The sequence below is a fragment of the Pieris napi genome, chromosome 16 (assembly GCF_905475465.1).
Source record: "Pieris napi chromosome 16, ilPieNapi1.2, whole genome shotgun sequence".
In the NCBI taxonomy this organism is placed as follows: domain Eukaryota; kingdom Metazoa; phylum Arthropoda; class Insecta; order Lepidoptera; family Pieridae; genus Pieris; species Pieris napi.
Window position 1 is genome coordinate 7,787,833 of NC_062249.1, and position 17,960 is coordinate 7,805,792.

General features: G+C 31.6%; 1 protein-coding gene and 1 long non-coding RNA gene across 2 annotated transcripts; both read right to left on the reverse strand.

Moving 5' to 3' along the window:
• Positions 1-862: 862 nt before the first annotated feature.
• Positions 863-17,152, reverse strand: LOC125057187 (endoplasmic reticulum junction formation protein lunapark-A). The gene is made up of 9 exons (XM_047660708.1): positions 16,813-17,152; positions 11,501-11,736; positions 9,611-9,743; positions 8,330-8,426; positions 7,349-7,461; positions 6,079-6,208; positions 4,582-4,722; positions 3,745-3,822; positions 863-2,549 (listed from the first exon to the last, which is right to left on the reverse strand). Exons 1-9 carry the CDS (start codon positions 16,837-16,839, stop codon positions 2,479-2,481), a joined length of 1,026 nt encoding a protein of 341 aa, XP_047516664.1. The 5' UTR covers positions 16,840-17,152; the 3' UTR covers positions 863-2,478.
• Positions 15,335-15,926, reverse strand: LOC125057188. Its single transcript, XR_007118178.1, has 2 exons — positions 15,547-15,926; positions 15,335-15,471 (listed from the first exon to the last, which is right to left on the reverse strand). It is a non-coding gene; the product is annotated as an uncharacterized LOC125057188 (long non-coding RNA).
• Positions 17,153-17,960: the final 808 nt, after the last annotated feature.

Sequence of the window (17,960 nt, forward strand, 5' to 3'; positions counted from 1 at the left end):
GCCAATAATATGTATATTTCTCTTATTTTCACAAGCAATCGTAACGTTAATATTGGGATGATTAAGTAGTAAGCCCTAGAAATTGTGGAAGGTTGAAATCATTGAAATCAAAAAAAATACTGATAAAAATTTAAAACAAAAGACGGTGTGACGGCGCGTTTCGTTTGTTTGTGATAAGTCAAACGGTAAGACAGCTCGCATGACTGTCATCAGATATATGCGGGTGACTAAATAATCGAGAGGCGCCATCATATCATATATATATATGGTTACCATAGACAGTAAAACTTTAAGGGTATTTATTAATCTGTGTCGACCAATCAAATTTAAGCAAATTAAAATCATAATAAAACCTATTCTGTATTTTTAAAATCAATTTAGAAACGTTCCCGGCAAATAATTTGGGTAGAAAAAGTCGGAAGTGCGAGCTGTCCCATGGACTTCGTTATTCAGATATTAATATTTGCTTTAATATAACCTTCACGCTTTATAACAAAAACTATTTATCATGACATTTTCAACCTTTGACAATTCTCTAACTCTATAACTAGGAAGATTCAGAAGACCTTAAAATTAAATAAACATAACAATAAATAATTAAATCTAATGACATTTTATGCGATTACAAAATGCTCGCGATCATGTTCTTTGCATTAAGAACACTTGTATAGGTCAAATAAAAACTGGGAGATATAAAACAGAATCATCCATTTCTTAATTTAACATACAAAGCGAAAGAGATAGCTGTATTTCGAAATACACAACGATATTAGTGAGCTGTGTATATTTTTATACCTATTTGTTTTATAAGTTTTTCCTTGTATGATAAATTTTCTTTGTATGACTCATATAATAAGAGAGCGTTTGAGCGAATTTCGGGGCGGGGTCCTTTTGAAAAACGTTACGATGCAGGGCGGGGTTTGACATACGCGTTACTGTTAATATTATTTTCGACTTTCCATTACTTTACACCACATAATGGTAACTTTTAGGTATAAAGAGTCACTAGGTGGTCACGAAACGTTTTACTATTGGATAAAGAAAAAACGTTACGGCGCGTTACATGGGGGGGGGAGTCAATAATTTCTAAAAATTGCGTGACGTAATACTTGAACGCTCCCTAATATCAATCTGTAAATAAACTCACTTCCCTCAGACCTACGTCTGGTTTAAGACACCTAATTGCAGGGACTTGAGACTTTGAATGGAATTTATTATATATATAATGTATTAAATTTGAATGGTAATGGTTACGTGACTAAGCGTGAGTGTCATTCTCATACAAATTCCTTTGGTAGTGGTTCAGTGGTTCACGCCTCAAGCCCCAGATGAAATATGGATAATATTCTATAAAAGGGATCCGTGGACCATCATTATTTTCATGATTTGTAATGCTTTTCTTTAAGTATTATTAAACGATGCATTGTAAAGTATGTTATCTTCATTCTAATATCCTGCGATAAAAAATCTACACCCATTCTAGCGATTTTGAAAAATACACCAATAAAGATTATGTGTAGTATATCTCCGAGTTTTTAAAAACCCGTTTAGCATATTTAAGGGGTAAAATATTTAGCATAAGTTTATAAATTTTAATTATTTAACAATTGACAAAAACACACATAAGTACACGAAAAAAATTATTATGTATGCAATTTAAATGCGCATTTTTGTGATGTTTTAAATAATGTTCCAAATGAACCTACAAAAAAATTCTTTACCATTACTTTAGGTAGATAAATGATTAATGTTTATCACGTGACGTCATTTATTGCGAAAGCTGATCGCATCTACCAGAAACAATCTTTTCTTTGATAAATTTACTGTCTCTTACTACAGAATACTATGTGAAAGAGACAGCTATATTGAATATCTCTTTTCGTGTAAGAACCAAAATTTTACCTCTTAAATAGAAAGGCACATGTTTACCACTTCGTAAAACAATGAATAAATTAAATAATTCGACCAATTAGACTATTTACCCCAATAACAAACAAATAATTCAAACCCCATATCATTTTTTCACAGAACAATTAGTTTAAAGACACGAATATGAACTCTTCAAATTTTTAAAGTAAAATAATTTGACTCTACGCAAAATAAACCCGCAATTTAATTTCGAATGTTCTATGAAAAATTGATTTAATTAAAGCATTTAGCTTATATTTTTTACGACAATTTGTAAATTTTAGATTAATTAATATTGTCTTTGAATTGAAATTCCGACGTGCCAAAACAGCTCTCAAGCTTGTTACCAGCAAAATAAGACACAATTATGATTAATATTGCAATTGTACAAATTTAAAATTCTCTCGAATCATTATGCATATATTGATTTTCTTTAAGATACTTTAAAAGAAAATCTTCAATTTTTCAAAAAAAATATTTACATGTCGATGTTCTAGAATATTTTCAAATATTTCGCGAAATTAAGCGAAATGCTAAATATCGAATCGTTTTATCATTGGCGATGAACAATCAGTCTTGTTTCTTCTCTTCTTCAGATTTCGGCTCCCCCTCAACCGGTGAGGGTGGATGATCTGTTTCTTCTGTTGATAATGAAATAGGATATTTTAGTTTTTGTTATATATATTCTTCTTTTCTACTGTCTATGTTAGCTACACTGAGGCCACCGGCATGCCTTAGATCCAAAAAGTCGATGGCGTGTCAGGCACAGAAGACTGATAACCTACTTGCGAAATAGAAAAAAAAAAAAAAAATTACCATGAAACAGATACCTTAAAGGTTGTCTACAAATTATGCGCTACTGGATTTTTTTTATAGAATTGGGCAAACAGGCAGGAAGCTCATTTCGAGTTAAGTGATACCGCCGCCCATGGGGACTAATGCCAGAGGGCTCGCGAGTGCGTTGCCGGCCTAAATACCGGTTTTAATCTTACTTTAGCCCGTTCGTAAGGAACCACGGATGTTAACCTTTAATTCTCCAACCATCGAGACAGGGTATAATAATAATAATTATTGCTTAAACATAAATGAACGAAGTGTACAAAACACCAAAAGAAGTTTAACTGGTATCTGAAAATGTTTAGTATTTTATATTTCATACGAATAGAATAATATTGTGCCATGAGTGAAGCCACATTTTAGTTTCAGTTTATGGTGGTTTTTTTTTTATTCGCTTTATATTAGCTTCACCTGTATGTATGTATGTATGTAACCGACTCCTTCGGACTCGATTTTGACCCACTTTTAACGGACAGATTTAATTCAAACTTTGCGCACCTGTCAAAGATCGATGACAATGCAATAATCCGAAAAAAAAATGAAAAATTTAAATAAAAAATAAATAATAGTTTAAAAAAACTAAAAAACACGCTTTTAGCACATCAAACTAAAAAGTGAAAAATAATTCCTAATTTAGGCTGAAAATGGTGGGTAGATAGATGAAAAATATGGCACAGAGCGCCCCACGCTTTTTCACAATAATACCAGTATTTTTTGTTCATTACCATTTTCAGCCTAAATTAGGAATTATTTTTCACTTTTTAGTTTGATGTGTTTTAAAAGCGTGTTTTTTAGTTTTTATAAACTATTATTTATTTCTTATGGGAAGAATATATTTGACGTGTTTTCTTAATTCGGTAAACGTCTCAATTTATATTTTTTGACAGTTTACACTATCGCGGAACTATATAGTCTGTGTGTTATTTATTTCTTTTTCGAAGATTATAACAATAATTAGCAATCAAAAAATACTTATTAGACCAAATAGTAAAACCTTACCATCAGTGCGTTTATCAGTTTCTCGTTCCTCTTCACTCTCAGTACCAGAAGATGCAAGGGAAGAGTCATCACCACCACCTGAAATATTAACAAACATCTAATATTATTAATTTAACATTTACTGAAGAAAGATTTTTACAGGACGATACATAGATATAACTAGACTAGCGGTGAGGGGTACCGGGTTCGATTCCCGGTTCGAGGGCAAGTTTTAATTTAATTTTAATTTGTTCTCGGTCTTTGGGAGGGTAGTGCGGTACCGGGCGAGTGCCTATAACCGCACATGTAGGACACGGTAGAATTTCTAAAGACTAGCACGAATTATAAAAAATCCTTTACTTGACGCTGGCTAAATCACAAATCGTGCCAGAGCCATAAAAAAAAATAAAAAAAAAACTAGACTAGCATTTGGTTTGTAATGTATCCTTTATATTCCTACACAGTGTATCTGTCACCGTAAATTTGTAAACACCGTTAGTTTGTAATATATCTCGCGAGATTGTAAACTGTCGAAAGATTGTGAACCTCAACGAACTGCTTACAATTTAAGGTATTATTATTCGGTAGTTATATGAAATTGTTGGGAAGTAAAATTAATCTGTAATTGACCAAAGAAGTTTGAATGATAACTAAGTTAGTGTAGTACAATCTACCGAATAATAATACGTTAAATTGTAAGCAGTACGCTGAGGTTCACAATCTTTCGACAGTTTAGTTTAGTTCGGCTCCAGAAAAAGTTATCAGAAGCCGGAGTTATATGTTGGTAATCTTATCTAAGCAATAAATATAATAAGTATCTATTATGTCCAGCGAAAAAATTTGTATAAAAAAACGTACCGAGTGTACCATTATTAAAAGTAAGGGCGGGCGGCGAACACAGGGCGGGCGCGGATGGGCGCTGCTTCCTTGCTGGATTAAGCCGACCACAGTACGCGCATTTGTATGACACGTAGTCAAACTCCTCGATCATTGCCATACCTGTAATTTAATAACAATTTTTTACCGACTTCAAAAGCCTCAGGTTATTAAACGTGTACTTTATATGTTTAGCTCAATGACAATGTTGGAAGAAAATGGAAGAGGCTACTCTAAATATAATTATGAATCTAAATTATGGTGCAAAAAAAATATTTTTATCTGTAGTACACGAAAAACAATTAAAATTTTACCTTATACCACGATAGACTAAAGTACTTTAAAAGCACGAGACATGAGCATCGAAGCTGTATCGGCTATTTTTGTATTTCGAAAATCAATCAAATTTTTTCCGGTGTGTTCCATAACATGTTATCACAAATTAATCTCTCTTCTTCTTTTTAGATCTTTATAAAATAATATCTTATACTAACACATAATTATATATATAAACTAGGGTAAAGAAAAAATAAAATAGTCAAAAGTCAGTCTCTTAGTTGAGACTTAGCTATAAATATGACTTCGGTATGTCAAATAAAATACTATTTCTGATCACAGATCACTAAACACTGACTTTAAATCTGGATCCTGACGACAGTAAAAAATCACTCAAATCATGTAAACAATCGCGTTTGCATTCGTTAAAGAAGTATTAAATAATATAATTAATTTGTGGCCAGAAAATTAATATGATATATTCAAAAAGTAGTTCAAATATCAGTATGTCATTCTTGATATAACATTAATTAATGTAAAGATATGGTGATCTATATATATAAAAAGAAAATGGTGTTCGTTTGAGGCTCTTTCACGCTTAAACCACTGATCGTATCGACATGAAACTACCACCATTCGATGCGAAATTTTTCCTAGATTTATTTATTAAATTCCAACGTTCCTTCATTTTTTTATTTCTGTTTTACTTTTATGAAAATTTTTCCCGCTAATAAAAACAAAAGAGGCTTCCTAGAACCGCAAAACGTCAACATCTGTTAAAAACTCGATTTTCGAAATATTTCAATTTTCTTAGCGGGAAGTTAAAAAGAAGAATATTAAAAATATAAAAATAAAATAATGAAACATAAAATTTATTTTAATTCGTCCAGCAAAGCGGGCGCGAAACGGCTAGTATCTTTATACAAGAAAATTTTTGATCCCATACAAACCAAGCGATCCTTAAAATTTAAGAAACAAAATTTCACTTGGCTAAAATCTGTCAATGCCCATGCCTTAGTAACTAGTACTATGTCTAACTTGAAAATTAATTTGTTCCTTCCTGAAAACTTATTGTCTCTGGTTATAGGGTACAGATGGCACAAAAATTAAGACACATTTGTCTGTCTTTTAGTGGGATATCGATCAAACAAAAAACTTCGTTTTTGGTGGATTTAAAAGGAATGAAAACAAATGAATACTCACCATTATGAGATAAGCACTCAGTGCAAATGAGTGCCATCCTATAATTCGGTCCGTCTTTGAGTAAATAGTCCACAACTTTGTCCAACGCCGACTTATTACTATCCGGTAATGGGCGTGGCAGCTGATCCGACTGCAAATATAAAAACATTTGCTGAACAACCTTTTTTCACATAACCATGAGTTATTACTGATAATTGATTGAAAATTCCGATGTGTCATGTTTGCAAGCGCTAAGCATAGATGGCGCAATTTACGATAGAAATTAATATTTTGTACTTAATAGCAGATTTATGCACTTTAACCTTAAAAATATCATATGCTATCCATTATATGACAAATTAATAAAATAACAACTTCTTCAGCAAACTGCGTCATCTATGCTAAGCAAGAGCAAACTTTACACATTATCTTATATATATAAAATTCTCGTGCCATCATTCTCTTCATGTTAGTTACTATACTCCTCCGAAAGGGCTTGACCGATTTTTATCAAATTTTATATGTATATTCAGTAGGTCTGAAAATCGGCTACTATCTATTTTTCATAACGCTAAGTGATAAAGGTTGTCCACTCCTAACATTTTATTTTTTGGACGAAATTTTAATTTTAATTTTTTTTATAATGTTCTAATTAAAAATACATACAACTCTAAATTTTTACCCCTCTATCACCAACCCATATTTTTTATTTGTTAATTAAAATCTTATGACTTGAACTCCGAGGTTTATATAGAGAACAAGATAGGCACACAGTAAAATCACATTAAGGAGAAACGAAGTACGCGGGGGCAGCTAGTACCTATATATAACTATTCTGGCCATAAGTTCTGTTACAAATGAAAATGGATTTTTTCAACTTTTTATTATTTTGAATTTGGAACACACATATTATTTTAAAAACCAACGTTCCAGACTTTATAAGAGCTGAAGACTGGCCCTCATCTAGCCCAGACCTCAACCCTTTAGACTTTATGGTAAGCAGTGGCGAAATTTCCCTTGGAAACAGTGCGTACATCCATAAATTCGTGGCCAAACAGAATAAAGGCCTGTATAAGGCCAAGGGTGGCCATTTTGAATAGATTTTTTATTATTTTTTGCCAAAACTTTAATAAATATGAAGGTATAAATTTTAATAATTTTACATTACTTCATTAAAAAAATAATACATTTTTATTTATAACAGAACTTATGGCTGGACTAGTTATATAGTCAGATGTTTTCTTGCTGACCACGACGCTCAGACTGAAGAGAGAGAGAGAGAGAATCATACCCTTAGCCGAGGTCCGTTAAGAATGGCACCCGGCGTGGCTGCTACCATGTGCATGTTCCTTGGCGTCGACGTCAGCATCGCTAACTGCCTTTGCTTCTGTTGTATAGGGGTCGCTGAAATTATAAACAGATTTTGATTTTTCATGTTATTTGTCAATGCACTTTACGGACCTGAGACCTCTTAACTAGGGCGCAGTCTTGTGTTCGATTCCCGGCGAAATTTAAAGCATAAATAGTAATTGAGCAGTATTGGCCTAGTGGCTTCAGCGTGCGACTCTCATACCTGAGGTCGTAGGTGCGATCCCCGGCTGTGCACCAATGGACTTTCTATGTGCGCATTTAACATTTGCTCGAACGGTGAAGGAAAACATCGTGAGGAAACCGACATGTCTTATACCCAAAAAGGCGTGTGTCAGGCGCTGGAGGCTGATCACCCACTAGCCTCTTAGATTTAAAAAAATGATCATGAAACAGATTCAGAAATCGGAGGCCAAGATCTAAAGAGGTTGTAGCGCCACTGTTTCTTTTTTAAATAAATGCATCTAACATTTATGACTTTAAAAAACCTAGAGACGCTACAATCTTCTAAAGTCTGGGTCTCTGATGTATCTGTTTCGTGATAATTTGTTCTATCTAACAGGCAAGTAGGTTGATCAGCCTTATACCTGACACGCCATCGACTTCTTGGGTAAAATGCATGCTGGTTTCCTCACGATATTTTCACCGTATGAGAGAGTTAAAAATGTGCATAGAAAGTCAATTGGTGGACTCCGGGATTGGAACCTACGACCTCAGGGATGAGAGCAACAACAATTCAATATGGATATAATCATTTAATAATAATAATATACAAATAGCACTTAAATCAAATTATAAACTATCTATGGAAGAAATATCTTCTTTTAAGAAATAACTTTTTAATGAGATGACAATTAATACAAGTTTGCCTCATAATTTTAAAATATATTTTTGATTTACATACTAGGAAGACTGGGTGCATTTATGGCCGGTGTGAATGGTTTCAAAGCCTTTGAGTGTTCATCAGGTGTACCATACTTATCTAGGATCTCTTTCGCGACCTGAAATATATGTAACAAATAATTATATTTGATAATTTTTTTTTTTTTAAAGACAATTCACACCAATTGACCTAGTCCCATGCTAAGCTGGTGAAGCTTGTGTTATGGGTACTAGGCAACGGATATACATACATATTATAGACAGATAGACATATAAATACATATTTAAACACCCAAGACCTAAGCACAACACCAAATGCTCATCACATCGATGTTCGTCTCAGCCGGGGATCGAACCCGGGACCCATGGATTCGCAGGGGTACTAACCAGTAGACCAATGAGTCGTCAAAAATTAAAATTAATATTTTCGTTGGTACAAAGTATTTTTTACTTTTAATAGGGAAAAAAACCTAAAAATAACTGCATAATATAGCGACCAACTTATTTGCCGGACACCATATCTCATAGTTAAGAGAAGAAAAACGATCGTAAGAAAATGATAAAAACTGAGCTGGCATGAGCAAGGCAGATCTTTTTGGAGAATGCTTGGGGAGGCTTATGGAAAGTAAGGCAGTACGGAGAATTCTGCGTTTATACCTACTTTCTTGTTTAATATTATCAATAAATCGTAAATAAAGGCAAATCTCCGGTATTTTAAATAATTTAACTTCAATGAAAGAAACAAAAAGACAACAATATAATATAAATACGTCTAAACTCATGCAGAAAAGTTGCTGTCTTAACTGTTTTGCTATGTTATAAAGGGTTTTGCGTGAACAAGGAAAATACCAGTTATTCTTAATATAATTAAATAGAATTTGTCTGACTAGAAAATAATATGGAATAAAAAAATTGCCCTAAATATTTCAAATTTACTATATTTACTGACGATATTTACACTAGTTAAAGAAATACTGTTGGAACCATCATTTATTTGGGAAGGCATATTTTATATTAAAAAAGATTCCCACTCTTGCACTTCTTCACAATTGTTTTTTTTTAGTTATCTAGGGTTGCTTGAAAAATAATATAATAATAGTGACAAAGCTGTTGCACCATGCTTTTTTTTAATGTTATTAATATTATTATTGAATAATAAATATGCCAATAAAATATGCGCTACAACCGAGTAGTAGGTATTTTCCTCAAAACAACAGCGGCAAACACCTACTTGTATTGTGTAAAAATCGCTGTTAACTCTATCTATATATTATTACTTTAGTAGTAAAATAGTATTCAATACCTTATAAGTCTCGGTATCCATGACTTCCTCTAAAATCTTCTTTTTCTCTTCTCTCATCTTGGACAACTTCACTCTATTCTTATTCAGACTCCAGTTGTAGTACGCTGATATTGCTGCGCGAAGGAATATCACCCTGAAGTTAGGAATAAGTACAATTTAGTTCTATACATTATTAATATTACAAGTATTTTTTGTAAAGCCGCAATGAACTGGCTTATATAATTGTCATTGTTCAAATGTTACTGTTTTAAGACTCACTAACTAACTAACATTTTATATAATACTAGCTGAACCAGCAAACATCGTTATGCCATGTATATTATTTCTAGGAAACATTTTTTTACTTCAATAAAAATAACTATAGTAAAAAATAGGGGTTTATCGTAGAGGGGTGAAAATTAAAAGTTGTGTGTATTTTCGTATGCTGTATAAAAAATATATAAACAAAAATGTTACCTAAAAAATAAAAATTTAGGGGTGGAGCAGCCTAAACATTTAGGGGTTTGAAAGATAGTAGCCGATTCTCAGACTTACTGAATATGCATAAATTTCATAAGAATCGGTCGATCCGTTTCGGAGGAGTATGGGAACGAACATTGTGACACGAGAATTTTATATATATAGAGATGACAAAATGTTAGTGTAAAATATCTATATTACACTAACATTTTGTCATCTCTCAATACATAATAATCTTCATCCTTTCTCTGGAATTAAATAATTAACAATAAAGGAATTCCGAGCCTGTTCACTCCATTTAGGATAAGGCCTGAAGTCAAAGTCGCGGAAACAGACGAAGACAGATCAAGTACATAAACACATGACTGGCTTCAAGGTATACGGTTTCATAAATCGCAGGATAATGTTACAACGTACTATAAATAGCAAATATAGCATCGCTAAACAATTTTGTTATTGATCAATGAATTAATCTATACTAATATTATGAAGAGGAAAGGTTTGATATTTTGTTTGTTTGAAATGAATAGGCTCCGAAACTACTCCGATTTCAAAAATTCTTTCACACTTGGCAAGCTACACTATTCCCGACGAAGCTCGATGGATACTTTTTTTTTTATAGAACAGGGGGCAAACAGGCAGGAGGCTCACCTGATGTTAAGTGATACCGCCGCCCATAGACACTCAATGCCAGAGGGATCGCGAGTGCGTTGCCTTTTAAAACATAAAGGAATGTATTCTATTAGTATTAATTTTTCCTTTTAAGGTCCATGAAATGATATAATGTTTCTATAAAATTCTCTTAACCAATTATTAGTTATATTATAAATATAAGTTTTTAAATCAATCTGATTCATAGCCATCTATTCGATGAGAAACCAATGACATCACTACTTGTAGTTTAAGGCTCTAAGTTCAAAAATAGACTTCAAGGATATTCAGAACTGCACTTTCAATTTCATTATCATTTTGACGTACAGTGACTTACTAGGTATATGGATGAGTTTAAAATTCATGGACCATAAACAATAATCGAGAATTACGGTTGATAATACTTTAGATACAGACAAAAAATTAACAATATTGTTGAACTGATTTCATTGTATTAATTAATTACAGCATAAAGTATTTTTTTACGATTTTAATTTTTTTCTATTGGCGTTTACCGTGTTAATAGCTTTGTTAAGAACATATAATACTTTTAACCAAATACTGCACCATCAAAATTACATATAATGAGTTTCATTTGAATTGATCACGAGTCAGTTATAGGAGTAGAGAGACGTCCATTAACCAATCACAATCAAACAAAAACAAATTATTATTTTGTGTCTGTTTTACATTCCAATGTATTTATATCCAGAGTACTTTGCGGTGTATTGAGACAACTCTCATATTAGCTATATTTATGGAAAACTCAAAATCACTTACAAAACTGGAAGCAGTAGTAACGGAGAGGCATACATCAGCGAATGTACCCAGTACTGACTCTTGCCAACATATATGAAGTAGTAGAGCAACGCAAACAGCACATACAGTCCAACTGAATTAACCATTATCAGCCCAATAACTCGTTTATGTGTTTGCTCTTTGTATTCGCCATCTTTTTCTATTCTTTTGATTTTCGTTTCTAGCTCTTCTAGGATGTCTTTTGTCGTTTTCTTGCGCTGGAATGTGATAATGAAAAATTTATATATGCTAAGACTAATGCATTCCTGAATCTAATATTTATTTTGAGTATTATGATTTTAATACAAAAAATCCCTAAGTATGAATTCTTCAAAAGGACAAGAAAATAACACATGAACATTTTACTATAATACAAATAATTAATCGGCGCACTTACGAAACAGTACAATGGGAATATTAATTAAATGTTATTATGATAGATAATTGATGTTAACAACTTGTTTAATAAAATTTCAATACTGTTGTAAACCTTTATCTTTACGCTTAGATTCAGAATCAAAATTAGCGCTAACTGTGACCCCCGTATGTCAAACCCACTCACTAACTCACCAATACATAGCAACCAGATAAGGGCAAAAACTAAGGTCACAGATAGGGATGTGAAAAAATAATCGATATATCGAAATCGATTTTTTTACGCGATTTTTATATTTAAAATAATCGATTAATAATCGATTATTTTTATAATTGATAATCAATCATAATCGATTTTTTATCTGCCACCTCCCGACATTATGTCTGGTCTTTTATAACCCGGACCTCGAACTATTAGGGATATTCGATACGCAACGATGTTTACAATGCGATACATTAAATCCGATTCTTTGAAGATGTAATGATATACTCGATACATTGATGTTTTTTTGTAAAACATCAAAAGGATGATAAAAGCAGTTAATTTTACAACGTCAAGTTTGAATGGAACACTATAATTTAAAAGTAAAATAAATTTATTCAGCAGCACAAGACTGCACACAATTAAAAAGACAACAAAACTGCAATGTGCTACTGAAAAGAAATACACTCAGCATTTATCAAAATCTATCAAAACGAGATTAAGTTAATTTCGATTTTGATTATTCTTAAACGTTAATTTGTGTTTATAATTCCTAGTTTATTTTTAATTTAAAAAACCATGAAAAATAAAATATTTAGGGTGTTTATTTTGAAATTAATTCAAAAATTAGGAAAAAATCGATTAATAAAAAAAATCGATTATTTTTTTAAGAAAAATCGATTATTTATTAATCGATTATTCATGCTAAAAAAATAATCGATTAATAAAAAATCGATTTTTTTTTTTGCAGAATGTCACATCCCTAGTCACAGACGAGCAACCCACGCCTTACAACGAAAGAATGAATGGAAAAAGCAAAAAGCAGATCCAAATTGAAAGTTCAGGTGGAGGATTTTACCAAAAAAAAGTATGGAGTGCAAGACACGAAACTATAAAAACTAAACGTGTGTGTACTACTTATATACAGGTGACATTTATACTTCTTTCGCGTAACAAGATAAATATCTCTTCAAAAATTGGATTCTAAGTTTGTAGAAAAAACGACACTAACAATGGAAGAAATTAAAATTTTGACTGATAGCTAACTTCAGTGTGTCGGTTTTTTGTGACGGTGTGCGCGCGCATCGTTAAATTTACTCTCATAATTTTTCCCTAACGCGTCAAAAGAAGTATAATTTCAATAATAACCTAGACTAAGTGTGAAATAAAAAAAACTATGTGATATGTAATTTTATTTTACACTACATACTATGTACTACAGCTACTTCAATTCTATACTATGTACTACATAGTATGGAATTGAAGTAGCTGTATTATTATAATTTCAAATCCAATAGTTTTTTTTTTAAATTAATTATTAGCCTTAAATTAAGTAAGTTACAACCTCTTTTAATCCATTCATGGTTAATAAAATAAAATTATTTCACAATAATAATTAAATTGTTTCAGTCTAACTCCAAAATGTGGGTCAGACTTAAATGAAAGTTTAAAGCGAACGAAGCGTGAAGTCGAGATATAATTTCAAATAATGTAAGTTTCAAGTTACTCTTGAGGTCGACTTTCGAAGGCTTTTGTTGCGGCTAACGTCTATGAACTTATCCTAGATATATGCGCGAGTATATTTCGTCGATAATGTGAAACAGTAAAGAGAACATGCAAGCTTTTTTTTTACTAAGCTAATAATATGCACTACTGTAATAAATTGCGCCCCCATAAGATGTATTCAATGCATTTTAACCGATGGTTCTGGTTCCGAGTTCTGCTAAATAATTTGAAGTAATAGAGCCTTACTAATGCTTTACATAAAATGTAAAAAAATTACGCCTAAACATTATAATTTTAGTAAGGGCTTGTTTAATGTGGTTAAGCTAATTTCCTTTTTATATCAAAATCGTAATTTTATATATATGCTTTTGATATAAAAGTTGAATAGATTCTAAAATGCTAAATAAATTATATTTTATGTAACTGTAAAATGTTATTCTATTAAATATTTCTTCATTTAATTGCGAGACAAATTTAGCATTATTCATAAAAACTATATTATATTATTTGTCTAATTGCACTCTTTTACTAAAGTTTTGTAATTGTTTGGTCTCTTTCTATTAGATTTTGTTAACATGGTAATGCAATAAGACAGATGTATAATTTCATTAAAACATTGTTTTTGATTATGGGAGTAGAACTTTTGTCTCGATATAAAAACATTAAGCCATGAAGATGTATAATAATGAATTTTAAACAAAAAAATTTTTTTATAAATAGATAAAAAAAAGGGTTACATTATTTTGTTTTAACATTCAGATATTAATATTAAAACAAAACATAGTCACTTTTTTTATTTCAATTTAAGTAATATGTAAAGTAAGGTCATATAGAAAATGTACTTCAGAATATATTATCATAATAATACTTTCATGGATTCCTTTGCAATTGAATTGTATACAATGACCATGTTAAATTGATAAACATATACGGCCTTACTAATAAAGATTTATGCACATCGTATAAGCCTGTTATAAGAAAAATGTTACTAATAATGTCTGAATTGACAAGGTTGATGTATACTGCTGTTATAACAAGTGTCTGGTTTGTATGAAGACTTGTACAATGCTTATACAACGCAGAGGCCTAGTTTAACGGGTGTATAAGACAAAAATTGCGTAATTTCATCTGATTTCGCGTTTGACAGCATTTTTTGACTGTTTAGTTCAAGGAAAGATTTAAGTTAGTAGATATTTGTGTTTGTTGAAAATAGATTTTATAGATCAAATAGAAGATTTAGATAATATTGATATGCAGCTAATACATACGATTGAAGATTTGCCGCCTCCAAGGAAAGTCAAAGAACATACCAAACTCGGTGCAATCCGTTATTACTTTCGCATGGCGATTTCAAAACAAAATACCGCTTTTCAAAGAAGTATGTTATGAAGATCTGTGACAGAGTGCGAGCTGATGTCGAAAAGAGTACTAGAGGTGGAGGGTTTTCGATTTAGGTGTCTTCTTCATGGCTTCTCAGTGTCATTAGAAAATGCCAAATTATATATAGTAGCACTGGCAATCCTCCACAATATTGCTATTGATATCAAAGAAGACCTGGATGTTACGTTTGATGACACTGAGAATGCTCCAGAAGAACCAAGGCCAACCTAGACGCCCCCAAGCAATCTGGCTAGACAAGCTGCTAGAGCTACTTTTATTGAAACATATTTTTAAGGCTGTTTTATTTACATAGGTGTGGATAGTTAAGGACTTGAAATAAATAAAAAGTTATATTTCATTTAAAACGGGGGTTTTATTTTTTTTATAAGTATATAATTATTTATTTAATTGCTGCTGTAACAATTTGAGCCTTAGAAGATGCTTCTGTCTAGCCCTTTCGTGAGCTTCGGCGAGTCGCTTCTGTTTGAGCCTAAAAAAATATTTAAGTATGATCGTTGAGGGATTTTGAATGAAATAGTCCTTTCTCTATCACATTGATACTAACCTCTTCTAACTTTTGTACTGCAGAACGCGGCTTTTTATGTAAAATTCTAGTCCTCTTTGTCTGAGGTTTTGGAGTTTCTATTAGCTGCAAATAATAAAATGTTATTAGTATATTGAGTAAATGTGTATATAATTGCTTTGGTTGATAAAATAAATACAACTTACATTAGAATTATGAGTCGTATCAAAATTATTAAATCAAACGTCAATCAAACACGGCGGGTTGCCAGGGTAACAATAAATAAGGGTCGTTTTGTTATTCAACCAATACACATCGATTATTGGTCAAAGAGGAGTTTATGCCCTGTACAAGCTCTATTCACTGAATTACTATCACCTTGTCATAACGCATGTATAGTGATTTTTTATTAGTAAGACCGTGAGTGAATAATACTTTATAATTTATGACTTCATAACAGAGGTATTTGATAACTCCACTTGAGCATACTGAACTTTTAAGCCCTGATCCATTATCCATACATTTAGTATATATCAGTCTACCCTTTCTTATTAAAGTAGCATTATTTCAAATAATGTAAAATATAAATTAAAATTGTTATTTGTTAGTTCCCTTTTTCTGCTTCTAAAGTCAAAACATCACCAAAACTTGAAAGTTGACAATGGCTTTATTAGTATCAGTTAACTAATAATCATTATCTTCACATGGAAATGAAATATATGTCTATACTCTCTAGTGACTGCCTATACCGATTGTTATATTATAAGCAACTAGAGCAATAATGGAAGTTTTGAAATGACTTGTACTCAAAAAAGAAATTCTAAAAGAAGATCGTAACAATAACGATTTTGAGAGACAGAAATATATAGGCCTTAATTTTTTTACTGAGGGCAGAATGTGCTGGTCATCATATCTCATAGAAACTAAATACTGCTACTAAATTATGTTAACTTGTCAATTCTTTAGAGACCTGGGAAAATATAAAATATGTTTGACAAGACACAGCAATCAATATATAGACTAGAAAAAGATAATTAGTACTGGAACTATACAAATTCTATTAATAAAGTTCAATCTTGCACTGCCAGATTCCAAATACTGTGTATACAACAATTTTCTAAAGTACATAAGTAATTAATAAAAATTTAAACAATAGGCTTAATTTATTTTGGTACCAGATAACAGTTTTGGATTATCGTAATATCTAATAGGTCAAGCATTACGTTTGAATTCGCGCCAAATGTATTGCAATTTAGAAATAGTTTTTGGCTACGTTACAAACCATACGGTGATATATGAAATACTTACGCGAAATCTTGATATAATGAGACCCATCGTTAATTCTTATACAAGACTCCCACACAGCAGACAACTTATAAACACTGTTTTGACAAAATTTATAGATTTTTAACAATAATCTATATTTTCTTGTAGGTATGCAAATTATTCTATAACCTATAAAGTGTTAGTATCGAATAAATAAAAGGCATTGTAAAAATATTAGCACATTTGTTGCTTGTTTTACAAAAGGCACAACTCCCTATTTTTAGAAAGTCTACTAAAGAAATAGTATTTAAGAATGAATGCCGAAAGTGGCCGAGAGTAGAAACAAATACGACGCGATTACAAATAAAATTATTTTACATTTGATAGTTGACACTTGACAACTTCATATAACTTGCCGTCAATAATATGCCATTGTCATTGTAACTATATAGCTATGCAAGCCGAACAAAGATATGAAACAGATAACATATTCATATCATATTAACAATTTCCTTCAACTATTCCCTACACAATTTAAAAAGTTAAAAGTTAAATATTCGTTCGTGCGTATAAGGGACATTTACTATATAAACGCTATACCGTTATGACAGTTTCCCTATTTTGAACTGTAAACCTACTAAATTTATTTTATTTGTGTTTTATTATTTCATTTATTTAAATTACTTGAAATAAAGATGACAACGGAGTAGTCGCCGCAATAAATCATTTTTAAGGTTGAGAAAGAATTTTTTTGTCGAAAAGGAATTTTAGCAAAAAACCAAGAAAAAAATAAAACTTTAATAAAAGACAGTTGCGTCATACTCATTCTAACTTTTTATTGAACACCCCATGTATGTCTAGTTTCAAGTAAACATTCAATGTTATGGTTCAAATCGTGATAGATGGTGTAATAACTATCCCAACCTTAACAAATATCTCTTCTGTAATATTATACAAACGCAAATAAAAGCAGTCGCGACTTCCAAATACTTTGGCCCTGCCTATATTCCCTGAAAGGTCTGCACTACACCCGCTAGCCCTCGGCGTTACCTATAACTATATATATCTTGTACTACCTATAAGTATAAATTCATTCAAAGTGACGTTTTCCCGTTTTCCTCCTGCTGCACATAAAAAATAAATTTCAAAAAAAATCATCTGCTACAGTGGTATAACTATAAAGTTGTTAC

Bases quoted from the DNA above. Each gene is read 5' to 3' on its own strand.
- LOC125057187 (XM_047660708.1), bottom strand. From the start codon at position 16,839: ATGGGTCTCATTATATCAAGATTTCGC. The intron at 9,744-11,500 runs GTAAGTGATTTT...TCCTAACTTCAG, and splicing joins TTACTACTGCTTCCAGTTTT to GGTGATATTCCTTCGCGCAG. The intron at 3,823-4,581 runs GTACGTTTTTTT...TTAATATTTCAG, and splicing joins TTTTAATAATGGTACACTCG to GTGGTGGTGATGACTCTTCC.